The sequence below is a fragment of the Glandiceps talaboti genome, chromosome 4 (genome assembly GCF_964340395.1).
Source record: "Glandiceps talaboti chromosome 4, keGlaTala1.1, whole genome shotgun sequence".
Lineage (NCBI taxonomy): Eukaryota > Metazoa > Hemichordata > Enteropneusta > Spengelidae > Glandiceps > Glandiceps talaboti.
Genome location: NC_135552.1, coordinates 26711103 through 26728440, shown reverse-complemented (window position 1 = coordinate 26728440; position 17338 = coordinate 26711103). Strand labels below are relative to the sequence as shown.

The following is a 17338-nucleotide window of genomic DNA, read 5'->3' as shown; positions in this document are numbered from 1 at the left end:
TAGATAAAGGATAATGACTTCTGATCAAATTTGAAAATAAGAAAAATGATATATATGAGGGAATAATCTAGAATATTCTAATTGCAACTTTGTTAAGTTTTTGAGTTGAGGAGAACTGGAATGATACATAAATAGTCACCAGTGCTTTTTGAAAAGTGTTTGACAGCCAATTTTGCTGACGAACACATTTCATATAATGAAAGATTTCATTGTTCTTTTAAACTATAACAACCATTTGACTTGAAAATAATTTCAGATGTATGCTTATTTATCAAAGCTACTCTAATTGACAAGTATGATAAGTTGAGACCATCCCAATGTAACCATGGTGAATGTTGGGGTACACTAATATCAAATAGTATTCAAATATTAATCCAGCAATATTTTATTTGAGAAGGGCAAAAAAAGAATTGCAAATTTTGTCGCAGTCTGTAATACACTAACCATGAAGAAGCCTTTCTGTTGATATGCAATCTGTTGATACACATATACCCATAGTATTGGATATTGTTTGTGTTGTCTCTCCTAATATTCATACCACCATCATAATTCATTATTGCCAAAGAGTGTTCATCATCATATTAGAGTTATAATCACTTTAAATTTAAAGTTCATATGATAATCTATGTTTGTTTTTGTATTGTCACCTACCCGTGTGGCTATCCTTTGTGTGTGTGTGTGTGTGTCTTTCATCCATGTTATGTGCCTTTCTATACAGGTAAGCATTTTGATATTTTAACATTCTGGTGTCTCATAAATGAGATCATTTATAGAAATGTGTAGTTCAGCTACATTTGTGAATGTTGGAAACTTTATGCAGAGTTTTTGCTAAGTTTGGGTAACCCTGGTTACAGAAGGGGGAAAGTGGATAAAAGTGACATAATGCCTAAAGTGTAATTTTGTTAGGGAAACCCTATAAAATAACTGAGGAACCTTGGTAAAATTTACCTTGAAATACTTAGCAGAATTAGAAACCCTGTTTGATGCTGACTTGGTCAACAGTGTACCCTCTCAGCATATTTCACACACCATTGACGCTCACAATTTCTTGTGACACACCAAACTTTCATGTGTCCATATCCCTTGCTAAGTTGTGATGTACAAGAAATCACAGTTTTCATCATTTTTAGCAACAACAAATTTGAAAAATGTTTGCCTTTCACACAAGGGCACACTGGTGGTCAACATGAAGGCACTTAAATCCTCTTTTTCGCAAGGAGGTATTATTTGTAAACAAGTGATTACTAGTTGGGAGAAAGAAGATTGAACTTATACTATGGCTAAAATGTCAAATTTGGAATTTCTATACCATTCCATATCATGGGCATTTACTTTCAAGTAGTTATTCCCTAATCACAAATTTTCAGTTTTTTAAAACAAAATCTGATATATACACATTTTTGGATGTTGAAACTAACATATAAAAGTACAATGTGAGTTTAGATTAGAATCCATGCAAGTGGGGTTTCCATTCACCTGGATTCCAGGCTAAATATGAGATGTGCACCTTGTATTGTAAATCTAGTAACGCTAAATTAAGCCTTGTCTGAAATATTTACCAGTTGTTTTGGAAATTCCTTTCTTAATCCACAGATAAAACAACTGAAAATATTTAAACTTTAAGGGATATGCCGCTACATGTTATCACATATAAAGGTGTAAAGTAATGATGAGATAAAATGTCAGCTATGTCTAATCCTTATCATCACCCAGTGACCTCTGCTACCCTAATGGCTAGTTATATTGTAATACAGTCTGATAAAAAAATACACCCAGTTCCAGGGTCGATATTTGGTATTTTCCTAGGGATTAAGTTGTCAGCTTTAGATAAATGAAATATAGTATTATTTATAGCATGAGGATTGTTGCCATAGAAATCGTTGTAATTTAACCATATAATAAATTACTGAAGTTTGGTGCAATCGATATTGTTTGGCATAACTTTGCCAGTGTGTATGTGTACAGAATTAAGACAACAGGAAAAAGAAGAGAGAAGTCAATATAAAATCCCTTAAGGCATGTTCAGGTGGCAAAATTTTTACTTTCACAAAACATTGTATGACGTCAATTTCAAAGAATCAACATGAAAGCAAACAACAAATTCAGCAATGCATTCAGATATATGTTGACAGTATTGTCACTTTCAACAACAATACCTCCGACCGTTGCTTTTCTTTATCAACCTAATGAGGGTCCTATTTTCCCTTCTGGCTAGGAAAGCAAAAGTTCAAAGAGGCCATTTTACTTCATCAGTTGTGTATTGTTAACAGGTAGAATAGGTCGCCATAGGTTCAACCACTGGTGATTTACAAGTCTGAATAGGTGATTGTCACTGTGGTATTTCACATACCTATGGTTATGTTGTCGTTTTAACCACAGGTATACATTTTGAAGGACTTAATTCTAGTAGACTCCATTGTCAATGAAGTGTGTGGAAAATAAAACGATTATTTCTTTGTACTAAACTGTAATTGCAGCCACAAGTTGACTACAGTTTGTTAAAAATGTAGTGATTATTGTTTGTACTATTCTGCAATTGTAACTGTACTTATTTATTGACTAAAGTTTTGATATCAAATTTACTAAGTTTTTTTTTTTTCTATGATTGATTAAAGTAAAAAGCTGACTGTTTCAAAAGGTCAGAGAGAAGGTAGAGTGCACATAAATTTCAGCAGAAAATGTGTTGTAGCGGTGAAAAGTTGATAAGAGGACTTGAAATGAACATCATACATGTAGGGTGTTACTAGTAAGATGTACATGTATCAACCAGACACAGATTATTGAAACTAACAAAAATAGAAATATTTGGATAACAAATTTAGAATTTAGTAAATCAGATAACACTACCTTGAAGTAATGAATATTGATAAGATATTCATTTTTACTGACAATAGTTTGATTGAAACACCATTTCAGAGATTTCTGTACCTTTTTCCTTTTTTCCTGGTGGTACTTAGGACTTAGAATAGAATCATGTGGATTTTATGTGTTCTTGTTGACAAATTTTATGTTCAACTTTTTGTTTCATATTCAGTGTGTTTGTGACACCTATATCAGGTTGAAGTGTCAGTCCGTCAGAGTGGTGTTATAGTCAATGTACCAATCTCTCTTACTTTTATATCAAACCATGGTCATGTTAATGTCTGTTGATTTCTCTCATGTTCTTGATAGAGATATCTTATCTTGGTAGACATTTTATGTCATCATACTATCTGCAATCTTATCAACACAGTCACAAATTGTTCTTTGTTACCAGTAACTTTAATATTGACTTTAGTGTCCATCAGTAACAACTATTGTTTGTTACTGCTTTTTACTGGTAGTTTCAGGTCGTTTCTGGTTTTTACAAACTTCCATAATGATAATCTTCAGCTGGGTCGATGAGTAGACATTTGAATGGGTGGGTTGGTGGATGGAGTTAGAGGTGGATCAGTAGGTTTATATTATTGGAAGAATTGTTTCATAGGTGGGGCATGGTTAAACTTAAAGATCCAGCTCATAAGTTTTGTAAAGTAGTCATCTGGCAGAGTTTATATAATATAGAAGTTGATAATAGTCTAGATGCTATTCATGGCATCAAATCTCAAGATCTCTCTTTAGCTAGACAAAGTGAACATATATCTTGAGATTCAATGCCATGGATAGCATCTAGACTATATTACTAACTCTGACACTAATACAAGAACCTGGGATTGAAACCCTGGCTGGACATGATGATCATACAGTGTAGGGTCATTACTAGATAGTTTTATCTACAGTTGGGTTGATTGAAAGGTGTGCTGATAATAGGGCTTGTTTGGTTATCTGTGGTAATCTGTTACAGCTGATTGCTTACATTATTTCATCTAAAGTATGTAATCAGTCATGGAAATTACAGTCTGTGAGTAATCCTGTAAGTTTTGGTCTGATATTGAATTATAGTCACCAGGAAATAGAAATGTATAATACATGACTCCATACAATTAGTTTTACAAGTTGAATGTACAAAGACGCAATTATGGTATAACTAAATGCCAATTGTTAATCTGAAGAATACATGTAGTATTCTGACCTAGAAAGTAAACTATTATAGCTATTGTTGTTGTTATTATTCCTAGGCAATGCCATAGAGTGCATCATCAAGGACTAGATTTTATTGTTCTGGTTCTATTGTTTAACCCATACTAAGGAAACCTTGACAAAGACAATGAAGTTCATTACTTTGTGTTGGCCTAAGACCAATTGGATGTGTACACTGTGTGTGGTTTGGTTTTCAAAGAAGTAAACCATTAAAACTAGTGTGGGAACCCAAATTGAAGTATGTGTAAAGGACCAATTTACTTCAAAAGCAGACAATGTTAAAACAAAATAAATCAAGGGTTACCATAGTAATTAATCAAATACAATGTATGCTGATTGCAGGGTAAGAAATTAAATACTATGGATTGGTCAACATTCTGTGTACTGACTAACAGAAATTATGGAAAAAAAGGAATATGTGATCTTTTACAAATGTCAACAACAATTTCTAGACTATATTGATAATGATGACTTTTAGTTACCCATGTAAGGAAGATAAATGGTACACTTCATGTATAATGAAAGTGATAAGATTATGTGAAAATTATGTTTTGTGATAAGCTTGTGTTCATTGATACATTGCAATCAAAGCAGTATGGGAACAAACGTTAGTTTTAATTTATTTCAAAGTTTGTTGAAATCTATACAATTGCCTACTTGTTGTGAAACAAATACAATGATTTGCTAATAAATTTCGGAATCATGGTATGAAAGAATGATGAAATATAATAATGATATTGTTTTCTCTATGTTCAGTCATAATAAATGAAGCCCAATAACTTGTGTGGGACCACTCAGGTAGATTTTACCAACTCAGCACCCTCATGGGCCAAGTTTGATAAAGATTGAAATTTAGGTGTAAAATGCAGTTGTCTTGCAGAGGTGTAGAAAAAATTGGTCCTGAACAAAAGATTTGTCCTATGTAATCCTTAAGATAAGATAACACTAATCTGAGAACCTGGGATTGAAGCATGGGCCTTTAACAGATAATTGATACATTATATATTGTTGAATAGCAACTACCATATAGAAATAATGTGGTTTTGCATGTAAATAACATTGTAATAATTTTCCAGGTATGCTTGACATCAGTAAAGACCCTGACTATGCAGGAGTTTATGACAACATGAAGTTCTTTCCCATGAATGAACACGAAGCCTTAGAGGACAAGAAACTGTTCATTCACCATGTGGATGATATCTCCATGCAGATGACACTCAGACAGAACTGTATACAGCAATACCACAATCTCTTTGTTATCGATGCCATTTACAACCTCACCAATGTTGTCAGACTAGGGGAGGATAAAATTGACAAGGATGCATATGAGAGACTTCAGGCAAGGTTGCTAGTCCACCAGGAGGAGATTAGGAAATATATAGAAGCTAAACCAGAAACTAGGAGAGATCTTCACCTGTTAAGGTTTGTTAGTTTCATGGTGCCGTTCCTTATGGCGATGAAGAAACGAAACAAAGTGCCTGATCTGAATAGACTTGTTACTCCTCTGACAGGTAAGTCACAAGTCATAGACCCTCATTTAATTAATATGATAACTGTCATAATTATTGTACATTTCATCATGAAATTGAACCATTTACTCTCAGATAATGCAAATTAATATTTTTGACTTTTGAGTCCAATACAGTGAGGAGGTTTGCCCTATCGCTGACTCAATTTGACAAAATTGATGTGTTTCAAGAGTGATATTTTGGGAGAACAATGTTTCCAAACAAAGATGAAAAAAATAGTGGATAATTGAATAATTTTAGTACATGTATAGTTGTCTAAAAATTGATAACTTGCAAAATGGCCGGCACTTCAGAACTGATGATAGGCACACACACTGTGAAATAGATAGGATCACTATTACATCAAATTGGCAACATGTGTGTCGACATAGTTGTGACATATATGTACATCAAAATTGATGACATGTACACAAAATGTTGTGGCATACATGTATACCTCAAAATTGATGACATGCACACAAATTTTTGTGACATACATGTATACAACAAAATTGATGACATGTACACAAATTTTTGTGACATGTATGTATGTATACCTGAAAGTTGAATCTTGTGGCATATAATGACTGCATCAAAGTTGATGACATGTACACAAATTTTTGTGACGTACATGTACACCTCAAAATTGATGACATGTACACAAATTTTTGTGACATATATGTATACCTGAAAGTTGATGACATGTACACGAAATGTTGTGGCATATAATGACTGCATCAAAGTTGATGACAAATCTATATATTATTTAGTGACAAAGTGCAATCCAATGTAATATGAAATAGACAAATACAGACAAGTTTTCATATCTTAAAACACTGAAGAAATGAATTATATAATCTGACTTATTGAAACTGAAAATTACAATTATGTATGTCTAGACCATAGCATTTAACTTACATATAAGTATTAAAGTTATTTGTTTCTTTTCACTTGAGTGCTATTGATATACATTATTATGAAAGACTGAAGACAGAAATTAATCAATTTAATGAAAGAAAAGTTAAAAAGTTAAAAAATGCTATTAGGATTAAACAACCAGTCACTTGTTTCAACTGTGTTTCTATGGCAACTAGAACATTAAAAATGAAATTACTGTGATGAAAATTGTAACAGTTTCACTTCATTAGAAATACATATTTATCAGGAGGGAAGCAGAAATTAATCAATTTAATTGGAAATTTAAATAATTTAAAATGTATGTAGGATTGAACAGTCGGTCTTTTGTTGTTTCAAGTACATTTGTATGTTTCTATAGTGACTAACATTAAAAATTAAATTGCTGTGACTTAAATTGTTTCACTTCATTGGAGTACTGCTGCAATATATGTAGGAAAGCTAGACTGTTGACAGTCGTTCGTGCCTTTTTTGCTATGTTTCATCTAAAACAAAGTCGTCGCCTCACTCCGTAGCACTGAATACTAATGCGTACTGATAGGAACTGAGATTGCCTCTGGCACTCACTGATCAGTACATGGCTGTAGTATTGCTCCGAATTGGAGTGAGGCGATGATTTTAATTTAAATGTAGCAAAAAAGGCATGAAGAACTGTTGACAGTCTAGAGGAAAGCAGAAATTAATCATTATTATGAGAATATTATGTAATTTTAAAATGTTATTACATTGAAGAAATATTTGTTTTGAGTATGTTTCTATAGTGATGCTAAAATTACATGTATAGCGGTAGAAATTGGTTCCATTTATCTTTAAAAGCACTGAAATTTTTATTTATCTTGTTTCATAAAGTAAAGTACCATAAAGGGAGGCATTCATAAATCAACTTAATGGAAGCTTGTGTAATCACAAATTTAAATTTAAAATATTTTTACACTTTAATAAAAGTCGGTAATTCTAAAAATGTTTGAACAGGTAATTTTTTCAAGTATTTAAAATTGTGAAAATTGTATGTCAAATATACTTTACTGGCAGCAAACATTTTAAAAATAAAGTCTACCTTTGAAAAGAGCGGAAAGGCATGAACAAACTGGCACTAAGTGTTGTTGAAGTCATGGTTCAGTTAATATATTTGTAATGTACAGGACAAGTAACCATCAAGAGAAATTGAAGCTGTAGTCAATTGTGTAACATTCTAGTGTGTTGTATTGTATTGAATGACTCATACCACCTTTCAATAATATGTCTGGTAATGATACAAGTTGTCTACTCCTTTACACCCTTTTGATAACCGTCCTTTGATTATGACGATTGAAATGCAAAATTTATAACTGTTTAAAAAAGGAAGTGTATGTATTGTACAATTGAAGCATATTGACAGAGCTGGAATGTAGCTGCATAGCTAGGTAAACATGTACTTGTTATATGATATGCTAGATGTCGTTGGCATGTTAATGTTTGAAGTGATCCAATCACATTTGAAAAGTACCTCTCCATTCAGCTCTCAACTTCAGTGCTCAAACAAGCCAACGACAACATAATTCCAGACTAAGCCGTCCCTTAGCAACGAATACATGTGTTCCATTTTACACCAATAATTCATAATAGTTTTACATACCATCACCACCACCATCATCATAATTGTATTATTTGCCTCATTTATCATAACTTGATCATTATTCCATTATTGTTATTATTATTATTATTTTGCCTGCCAGAGTTTGTTAACCCTAATGTCAATAGGGATCGTAAGTTCTCACATAATTTTCTCTTGAGTTCACTCTGTTGTTTATTCTCCATATTTCTCCACCTTACCTGCTTTTTAATCTCCTTTCTTTGCTATTAACTCAAATGTTTAATGTTGCCATGGCAATGGTTTTATTGCTTTGCTATTAATCTTTCTCTCACAGTGTGGGTATTTCGTTTTATACTTACTAATTGCCATTAATTACACCTGCTACATAATTGCAATATTTGCTAAGAATAGTTTCTTCTACTACATTGTACTGTACACTAGATAATTTCTAACTCATTACCTGTGTGTGACATTTACATACTTGTACTACCTTTTAGCATCCTACATGCAATTTCCTTACATTATGTACTTTCCAGTAATTCATTAAAACCTAGAATGGGTAGATAATAGTATAGAGTACTGAATGAATTGCGGAGAATAGAACCAAAAGAAGCATGAATGGTGTTAGTTTGTAAAGTTGGCAAAAGTCAACAATGTCTATATTTTCAAACAAAATATTGTATAGTCTGGTGCAGCCACTAGATAAATAAAGTGTGGGAAGAGACTGCAAGCACACCATATGTGTAATTCTAAGCTTTTATAGTTAAGGTTTACATAGGGTGTGAAATATTTTTATTCAAAATTACGATCTTTTCTTATTTTATATAATCTGTATTTCTGATATCAGGATTTTGTGTGAAAATCATAAAGTATATTGATTCTGAATTCATACTGATGGTTTTATCATATCATGCTAAAATTACTGAATTTGTTTGATATTTATGTTGGTAAAAGTGAACAGGTTTATTTAGAAGAATTTATCAAAAGAATTTGATATTTAGAAAAAAAAATGGGCAAGAAAATTTTAGATTTATAAAGTACTACATGTAATTTGTTTTGTAAGACCCAGACAGGCAGTATACATATTCTGAGATTGCATGATTTTGATTCTGTGTTTTTTGCCCCTCTCTCAGCTGATGAATGTCGTACAGAGAGAGAACTTCCACCATTGATGCTCAGTAAGGATTTCAAGTGTCCCAACTTTGATCTGGGTAACAAGTATTTTCACCTACATGGTGGCATTCAAATTGACTGTGAACCATGGCCTATTGATGACCCAGCCAAGGAAATCATTGACGCATTTGAAGACATCCATCTGATTGCATCATCTCATCTAGCTAAGATTACAGATCCAGAGGCTCCTTATCAAGACAGCTTTCCAATCCCTGAAAAGGTTTTCAATGGAAAAAAGTAAGAGAGAAATGTTTGGGTTATGTGATTGTTTTATCAAACCAGAGACTTAACTTGTCATGGTGTCTATATCTTAAACATGTTTACAGCATTGATATGTTATTATAGGGTTGTCGGTGGCCGAGCGGTTAGCTCGAATGCCTCTTACCTCTGCAGCCTAGGTTCGAACCCGCCACTCGGCTGGGTTTGATTAAATTTACCACGCTGTAAGTAAGAAGAGTGTCGTTCAGTTTGACCGAACAATGCAGGTTTTCCCTGGGTACTCCGGTTTCCTCCTGCATTAACACTGAACTTTCCTCCTGTTATTGGGCAATGCCTGTTGGATGGTTAATAAATAAATAAATAAATCTATTCCATTGGCTCTTGTATTCCTCAATACGAGAATATGAAGAATATGAGAGATGATGGAGTAACACATCAGCATGTATTAAAAACAAGCTACACTAACTCTTGCTTACCCTTCAAACCATGGTAGGCTTGAGACAGGTAATCTATTGTTTATATGCTACTTAGCATTTTACCTGTTCAGATTTTAACTGAAAAATGCTTGAGATAATTACTCCTTATTATTGTTTACTGGGAATTTTGAAAATTACCAAGTACCTTTATGTGTCTCTGTGTTTCAGTTTGTATGGCATTTGTACCACATACAATAATATATGAAAGCCAGTTTCCTTTTCAAATGTTTACCATTGATATAACAACAGCAGAGAGTCTGTAGATTCATATGTACCTGAAGAGATCAGTTTCATTTCAAAGATGCATAAATTGAAAAACCCACACATTTGCAAGATTCATATTTATTCAAACTTATTGATATTTTCTTTGATGGATGGATGGATGAATTATTATCAGACTGAAGTGTTATCGAAACCTCCGATTTACTTGTGTCCAGAGTTTGGAGAGTGCAATGTGTGGCTGTACTTTAAAAATCTACATCAAGCTCTTACCAAACTTTGCAGCTTTTGAAAGGTCTGTCTGTATCAAACATTGTCTAGCACAGGACAGCATAATACTGTACCTTTGACATGGTATACATTCATGTATATGGTCTGTTTCCACATAACTTGTCTTCTTTTGTGGTGTGCAAATTAGTATATTAGTGGTCTCATATTTTCGAAACTTTGCATTATTGTAGTCAGTGCTGTACTCCTGAAAATTGATCCTGAAAGATTGAACATTAAAAAAGTTGTGATCACTGAGTCCTGGCTTTATAAAGGTTGAAAGTTCACAATGTATCTGTCTTCATCTAATATTTCAAACCTTTTGAATTGGTGCTGTAAACAGATTTGTTACTTCGGCCTCATTTTGTTTCCTTTCTTTCCAAGTCTTTGTAAATGTTCGTACAGCGGCTAGATTGTAAGAAATGTTTCTATAGTCAAGTCATGTACACAGTTTGGCTAAGCTATTGACATGCATGTCATGTTAGACTGGGACTCACAATACATTCAATAGAACTATAAAACAAACAATAGAAATTTCAGATTGAATTGTAGTAGTTAACCAGGTATATCGCGCTGACTAACACTAGGCAGGGTTTGCTGGGCTGTCATAATCAGCAGTTGTGACAAACACGGCTTGTAATAGGACAATAGTGTAGGCTTGTAGCTAAATTTAGTATGGCGTTTTATTTAATCTAACCACAGAGGGGGATTTGTACACTGTTATTGATCACATTGTAAAATCCACCTTTATACCTAGAAACTGTAAAAATTGATATCCAATGGATTCTAAATCACAATATTGAGTTTGTTTAGTCGACTGGACACAACTATTGTCCTGTCTGATTCCTATTGTGTTTAAGTTTACAATGCAACAGTTCACCCCTGACAGTTATGTAATGATATTGTGTGTTGTAACTTGTACAGTTAGATTGTTGTATCCTGAGAATAAGCAGTCTTGTCAAAATATTTGCAGTACTTTGAAAAGACTGTGTCATTTTGTGACTAGACCTACTGTTGTGTAAAGTGGATTTCTTGTTATTTATAAACTTGACAAGCATGTAGTCCCTATTCAGATGTTCCTATTATACATGAATATTTAATGTGAATGGCTAGGATTCTGTATTATATGGCATTTGTTTGAGGGTTTCATAATCTTTTCAGTGCTAGGTGATATGTAATTGTCTCTTGACTGCTTTATATTGGAATATTAGACTAAGTAGAATTAGAAATTGAACAACGTATCAAGAATTAGTAGAACATTTACCTTTGAAAATCCAGTTTAATAAATGGAAGCTTATATATAAAGTAAGCGTTGTTATCCATGCTTTCCTGTCAACAGAAATACCTGAAGTGTTTTGAAATAGACATAATAGTTCCACGGTTTATTTTATACATCACATTCACACAAGGAAATGTAGTTAACCAGACTAACATGTTTATAATATACTGGTATTTATCGGCTCATTCAAAAATGCTGTTGAAAGTATTGCAAAATGCTAAACGTCTTTTGTGTTAATGTTCATGTAGGTACCTGTATCATCTTTTACTTTTATACTAGTTTAATACCCAAGGACTATTGCAATATAGAGTTACTGCACTAAAAAAATTTAGCATATATTGTAGTATCAATGTTGATTCATTTGATTTTTATGTATTCATTTCTGCTATGTGGTACACTGTATCATGAACTTAACTAGCAACACTGCAGATTGTTCAAGTCTTTCTGAACCGAATGATTTTAAGTTTATTCTTTTATCCCATTGCCATGGTTACCATTACCATGGTTACTACACTAAAATATAGTACATATGCATCATATCATTATTGTTTCATATGAATGTCGCTATATAACACCACTACTACGGTATCATGAACTTAGCTACATGTAGCAACATTGCAGTATGTTTAAGTGTCAACTCCTTCAATCCTGAATGACTTTAAGTTGATTGTATTTACAGGTACTATGTCATAGCTATGGATTTTGAGACGTACTATCCCCAGTCACCCCAGAAACCACTATGGATTCATGCCTTTTATGAGAAGATCAAGGATCTGAAACCCAAGAGATTACCATTGACTGATGTTCATATGCATGAACAATTTAAAAAGCGGTACGGTGTGAAGAGGGCCATAAAGAACAAAGTAAGTCAAACATGATTGAACCATGTCAGTGATACAAATGTTCAAATAAATCATTGTCTGTGTTATTAGTCTTTGTTACAGTGGGTTTGAATATCCTTGATTTGTACAAAGGAGGTCAGAAAAGAGTGATTTAGCATTAGATTTGTAGAAATGGGACAAGAAAAGAATGATTTAGTACTTATTGTCTTGTGAGGTTATATTTGTACAGGTGATAGTACTCTCATACTGATTGTAAACTATCTTATATTCTATACCAACTCACCCTTCTGTATTTAATTGCCACAATGTTTACAACTTTTCAACTATTGGTACATAATTGATGCATTCCTCTGGATGATTTATAGTTCCAATTTTTATGAGAAACTTTTTCACATTTCTTAGACAAAACATAAAAGCATGAAAAAAATGAATGTAAAATAGAAGAGTTAAAACAAGTCTTCTATCCTTTGTATATACTGCTGAATATGCAGGTTTTAAAAATATATCAAAAATATATCCTTTGTGTGGAATTACAAAGACAAGAATAATCAATAAACTCATAAAAAGTAGAAAATATAAAACAAGAGAGAAAATAAAAAAAGGAAGTTTCTTAAAAGTCAACCAACCCCTTTATTTACTGAGCTGCATTAACAGATAATCCTGTTTTAAGATCCATCTACTTTCTCAAAAAATAGATCTTTGTCATGTTTTCTAGTTGCAAAGAAATTGAAAACAATGAACAGGTAAACTCATAAAAAAATAATAGGAAATATAAAAAATATAGAAGTAAAAAAGGAAGTTTTAGACTGGAAAGTCTACCAGCCTTTTTATATACAGCTGTGTTAACAGATTCATGTATTTTCTCAAACAAACATCTTTTGTGTGATATTTTCTAGTTATGAAATGATAATCAATAGTTAAACTCATCATATAAAAAGAATTTTATTTCATATCTCTATTCCTTTTAGAACATCCAAGTAGGGTTGAAGTCTTGTGCATGGAGGGGTTTAGTTTCTATGCTGGCAACACTGGTCAGGAAGACACCAGGATCACGTATTAGCAAACAGGATGAGAGTGGACTGTCATTGATGCACCATGCTGCAATGCAGAATAGACAACAAATTATTTCATTACTCATCATCCAAGGACAAGATATGAATGTCCGTCGAAATAACAATATATCATCAACCGGTAATTGAAACTATTGTCGTATTTGATGTGAGGCTATGTACAATAACAGTATATCGTAAATTGGAAAATTTGCGAAGTTTGGAATTTGATGTTGTGTTGCGTTCATCAGAATGGTTTGGTAGATGTGTTATATTAGAAATGATGGGTTTTTAGGCATCAGGATTTGATACGTTGTTGAACTGATTGTGAAAGAAGCATGGATCATTGGAATCATGATTTATTGTTAACCAGTAATTTTCACATCCTGTTATATAGGGTTTATGGAATTATTTATGAATGAGAGTGGATAAATGGATTTGCTAATGGAGTATTGTGATTTAGTTGACAGGTTGGGTGTTGTGATGGATGGGTTGTGGAGATAGAATGAAAACAATAATCATTTATTAACAACCAGTTTTTGAAATGTTGTTATTTCTTGTTGGAAGTGAGGAAATTGAGTGAATCTGCATGAGTAGATCTGGGTAGAGTGCTATGCTGTTAGTGAGAATTGAAGGGATGAAATGGATGGTTGAGATTTGAACAATGAATATGTGTTATATCAATTGACTGTGTGCCAGTATATTCATGGTTAGTATGGATGCACAATGGATGGAAAAGTAATCAATAATACAGTCCTTAAAAGTTGTGGCTATGCCATGTTTCTATGGTACTTGCATGGTAGAAAGAATGGTATGTGTGAAGGAGGTATGCTTCTATTGTGTAAGAGTTTGCAAGTGTCTGGGCAGATTGTCTGGTTGACTGTAAGATATGTCATGTCATTCAGCCCTATCACCAGTCTTCTCTTTTCTGAATGCTGACTGATAGGGCAGTGCACACACCATATCTTGCAGACTGCTACCTGGGGACATAGTCTGAATTGAGTTACATTTAGTAATTAATGAGTATAAAGGGAGAAGTAGAAAGTTTACACATAAAATAAAAGATAACTAGATGTAAAGTAGATGTATATTGAATAGTATGTGAGTGTAAGTGTTTATGTATAATATACTTTATACTTGCGACTGTGTTTAAAAAAACCTATCTTACGATATCTTCTTCTTTCCAAATTTTCAAATAATGCAAACTTATATGTAATGTCGTATAATGTCATGATATGATAATATTACAATAATGACTTTTACTCCCTCTGTTGACCATCTTTGTCCTGTTTTTTTTCTCTCATAGAGATGTGTTTTATTTCTTTAGACTATGGTAATCTGTTATGATTATACCAATAATTAACTGTTTGTTATTCTAATTTATTTTTGCCAACTTTGCATGCCTTCTAGAAATGTATTCATTAGGTAAGATATCTCGGTATATAAAATGTTTGTTTTGTTGCATGTTGTCACATTTTCATTGTGTAAACTACACAGAGACACAGAGGTAACATATTAGAACACCGAATATCATATTATGCATGAATCATACTGGTATAAATGTTGTGTTTGGACTTGGAGTTTTCTCCTCTCTTCTTCGCCAGCTCGATAGACCTTTTAAATAAATGTTGCCCTCTGGTGTTGAGAAAGTGATATGTTTAGTTGAACTCCAAAGAGTGAAAAGTTTACTGTATTCATGATGTACTAGGTACCAGTAATTTTTTTTGAGTGAATATTTGAGACATATGGTTGACCTATGTCACATCCCAACTCTAACTATAGAGGGTGCTGTTTATTCAGAAGGTCTATGACAGTAAAGAGTTTACTGTCATTTTGAGTAGGAGTGGAGTATTTGATTTTTTGTCATACACCGTAAACATTCACTGTCTCAATTGAGTTGGGTTAGAGGCAGACTGAGAATGGAGGAGAAGGCTTTGTTTAGGAAAGTTTATGAAAAAGACACTGTATTTAAATTTGAAGATTTTAATCTCGGTTTGGGACTATGATAGTATATGTATAACCAATCAGAAACAAAGGAAGTTCAAAATATTGACTTGACTTGCAAAATTACCAAAATTCTTTGGAGTTTTCATATTTGTATTTTTGTAATTTCTCATAATAGTAATACCACCACATGTCACAATATTTCAAGTTCAAACACAATGCACACAACATGTATATTGTTAAGTTAACTTGTGTTCAGTACATGTGATTGCATGCTGTATAGTCACAATAACTTGCAGACTGTGTAAGACTAGACTTGCATGTGGATTTTGGGGAATGTCAGTGCTTGGCAATGTCAATCGTAGTATTCAACAAAGTGCACCAAATCACAAAATTTGCAGTCACTAAGTTTGTGTGTGCATGATGGTGAGCCAAAGAAATACAATTTTGAATTAGTTTGTCAGTTATACAAGTAAACATATTTGTTACTCAATATTGCACCATTTAGCAATACACCTATCATGAATCAAGGTGTGTGTGTGTGTGTGTGTGTGTGTGTGTGTGTGTGTGTGTGTGTGTGTGTGTGTGTGTGTGTGTGTGTGTGTGTGTGTGTGTGTGTGTGTGTGTGTGTGTGTGTGTGTGTGTGTGTGTGTGTGTGTGTGTGTGTGTGTGTGTGTGTGTGTGTGAAACCTATAGGATACAGGTTAGTTGGAAGTATGGTACATGTATTTTACTTTTCCTTTACTTCCAGCTAATAAGTATGCTATGGGCCTCAGGCACGTTAAAACCTATTTGTAATAATTGTATGAGTGATGATGGTCTGTTGAAAGAAATACAAATATTTAAAGTATTAATTTTTAGCCAAATTAAACATACAGTTCCAAGGTATTACAGAGAATTTGTATTTTTTGTAAAAACTCTCTGTATGATATATCTTCAGTTTAGCTGACCATATTGATCACAGTAACTTTCCATCTCCTTGTTTCCAAAACATTTGCAAGGAATATTTTTACTTTGAAAGGTTTTCCACCATGACTCTTGAAGTTATGTGAAATCCCAAATCAGATGACAGTTGCCACCATTAGCACTAGACATGCAAGCAATCATAATAACAACACAAGCCTCATACACATAACTTGTGTGTATTTTCTTCACCTTACTTTGTTTTTCTCTGTACATTGACAGGTCCAACCCCTATCCATCTGGCAGCTAGATGTGGCTCCCTGGATGCTGCATCATGTTTGATCGGGAACAAGGCTGACATGTATCTAACTGACCAAGACGGTTGGGCAGCTATACATCATGCGGCCTTTTTCGATCACGAACCAATAGTTCGTCACTTTGTGCGTAAATGGGTTGATCAGATGGAGCTAGAAACCATGAATGAGTATGTACTAGTGGTGTGCTGTGGTTTGTCATGTCATGTCAGCACTTGCTGTATGACTCTTGAATAATTCTTGCTATGCGGGTTCAAACTTTGCTGTTCTGTGTGATGTGAAGTGAAAAAATCTGCACCCCTCCTAGATTTTATATTTACAATTTAAAAGTTTTACAGACCCTAGGTCACAAATTTCATGACTGATTCAGATTCAGTGATAGATTGGTCATCAACCGCCCATATAGTTAGTAAGATGCACTGTGTTGGGGCACGCTAAGGCATTGGCCAACCCCTTTCAAAGAACAGACTGTTGAGGGCAGACTAGTTTAGGTTTTTGTAAGGCTTGTTTATCTGAACAACACATCTTCATCTTGTAGTTTTACATTCTTCAGTGATTTAGGAATGCACATTTGAATATTTTATTCAGGAGTTATTAA

The 17338-nt window shown here is 33.4% G+C and overlaps 1 protein-coding gene across 1 annotated transcript in view; it reads left to right on the top strand.

Annotated features, from left to right (window-relative positions):
• Positions 1-17338, top strand: part of LOC144433682 (ankyrin and armadillo repeat-containing protein-like) — a 36267-nt gene that overhangs the window by 2805 nt on the left and 16124 nt on the right. Inside the window, exons 3-7 of the mRNA XM_078122033.1 lie at positions 5136-5570; positions 9189-9465; positions 12368-12551; positions 13499-13721; positions 16709-16910. Of these exons, the coding sequence (XP_077978159.1) occupies positions 5136-5570; positions 9189-9465; positions 12368-12551; positions 13499-13721; positions 16709-16910 (1321 nt within the window). The remainder of the gene's footprint in view (positions 1-5135; positions 5571-9188; positions 9466-12367; positions 12552-13498; positions 13722-16708; positions 16911-17338) is intronic.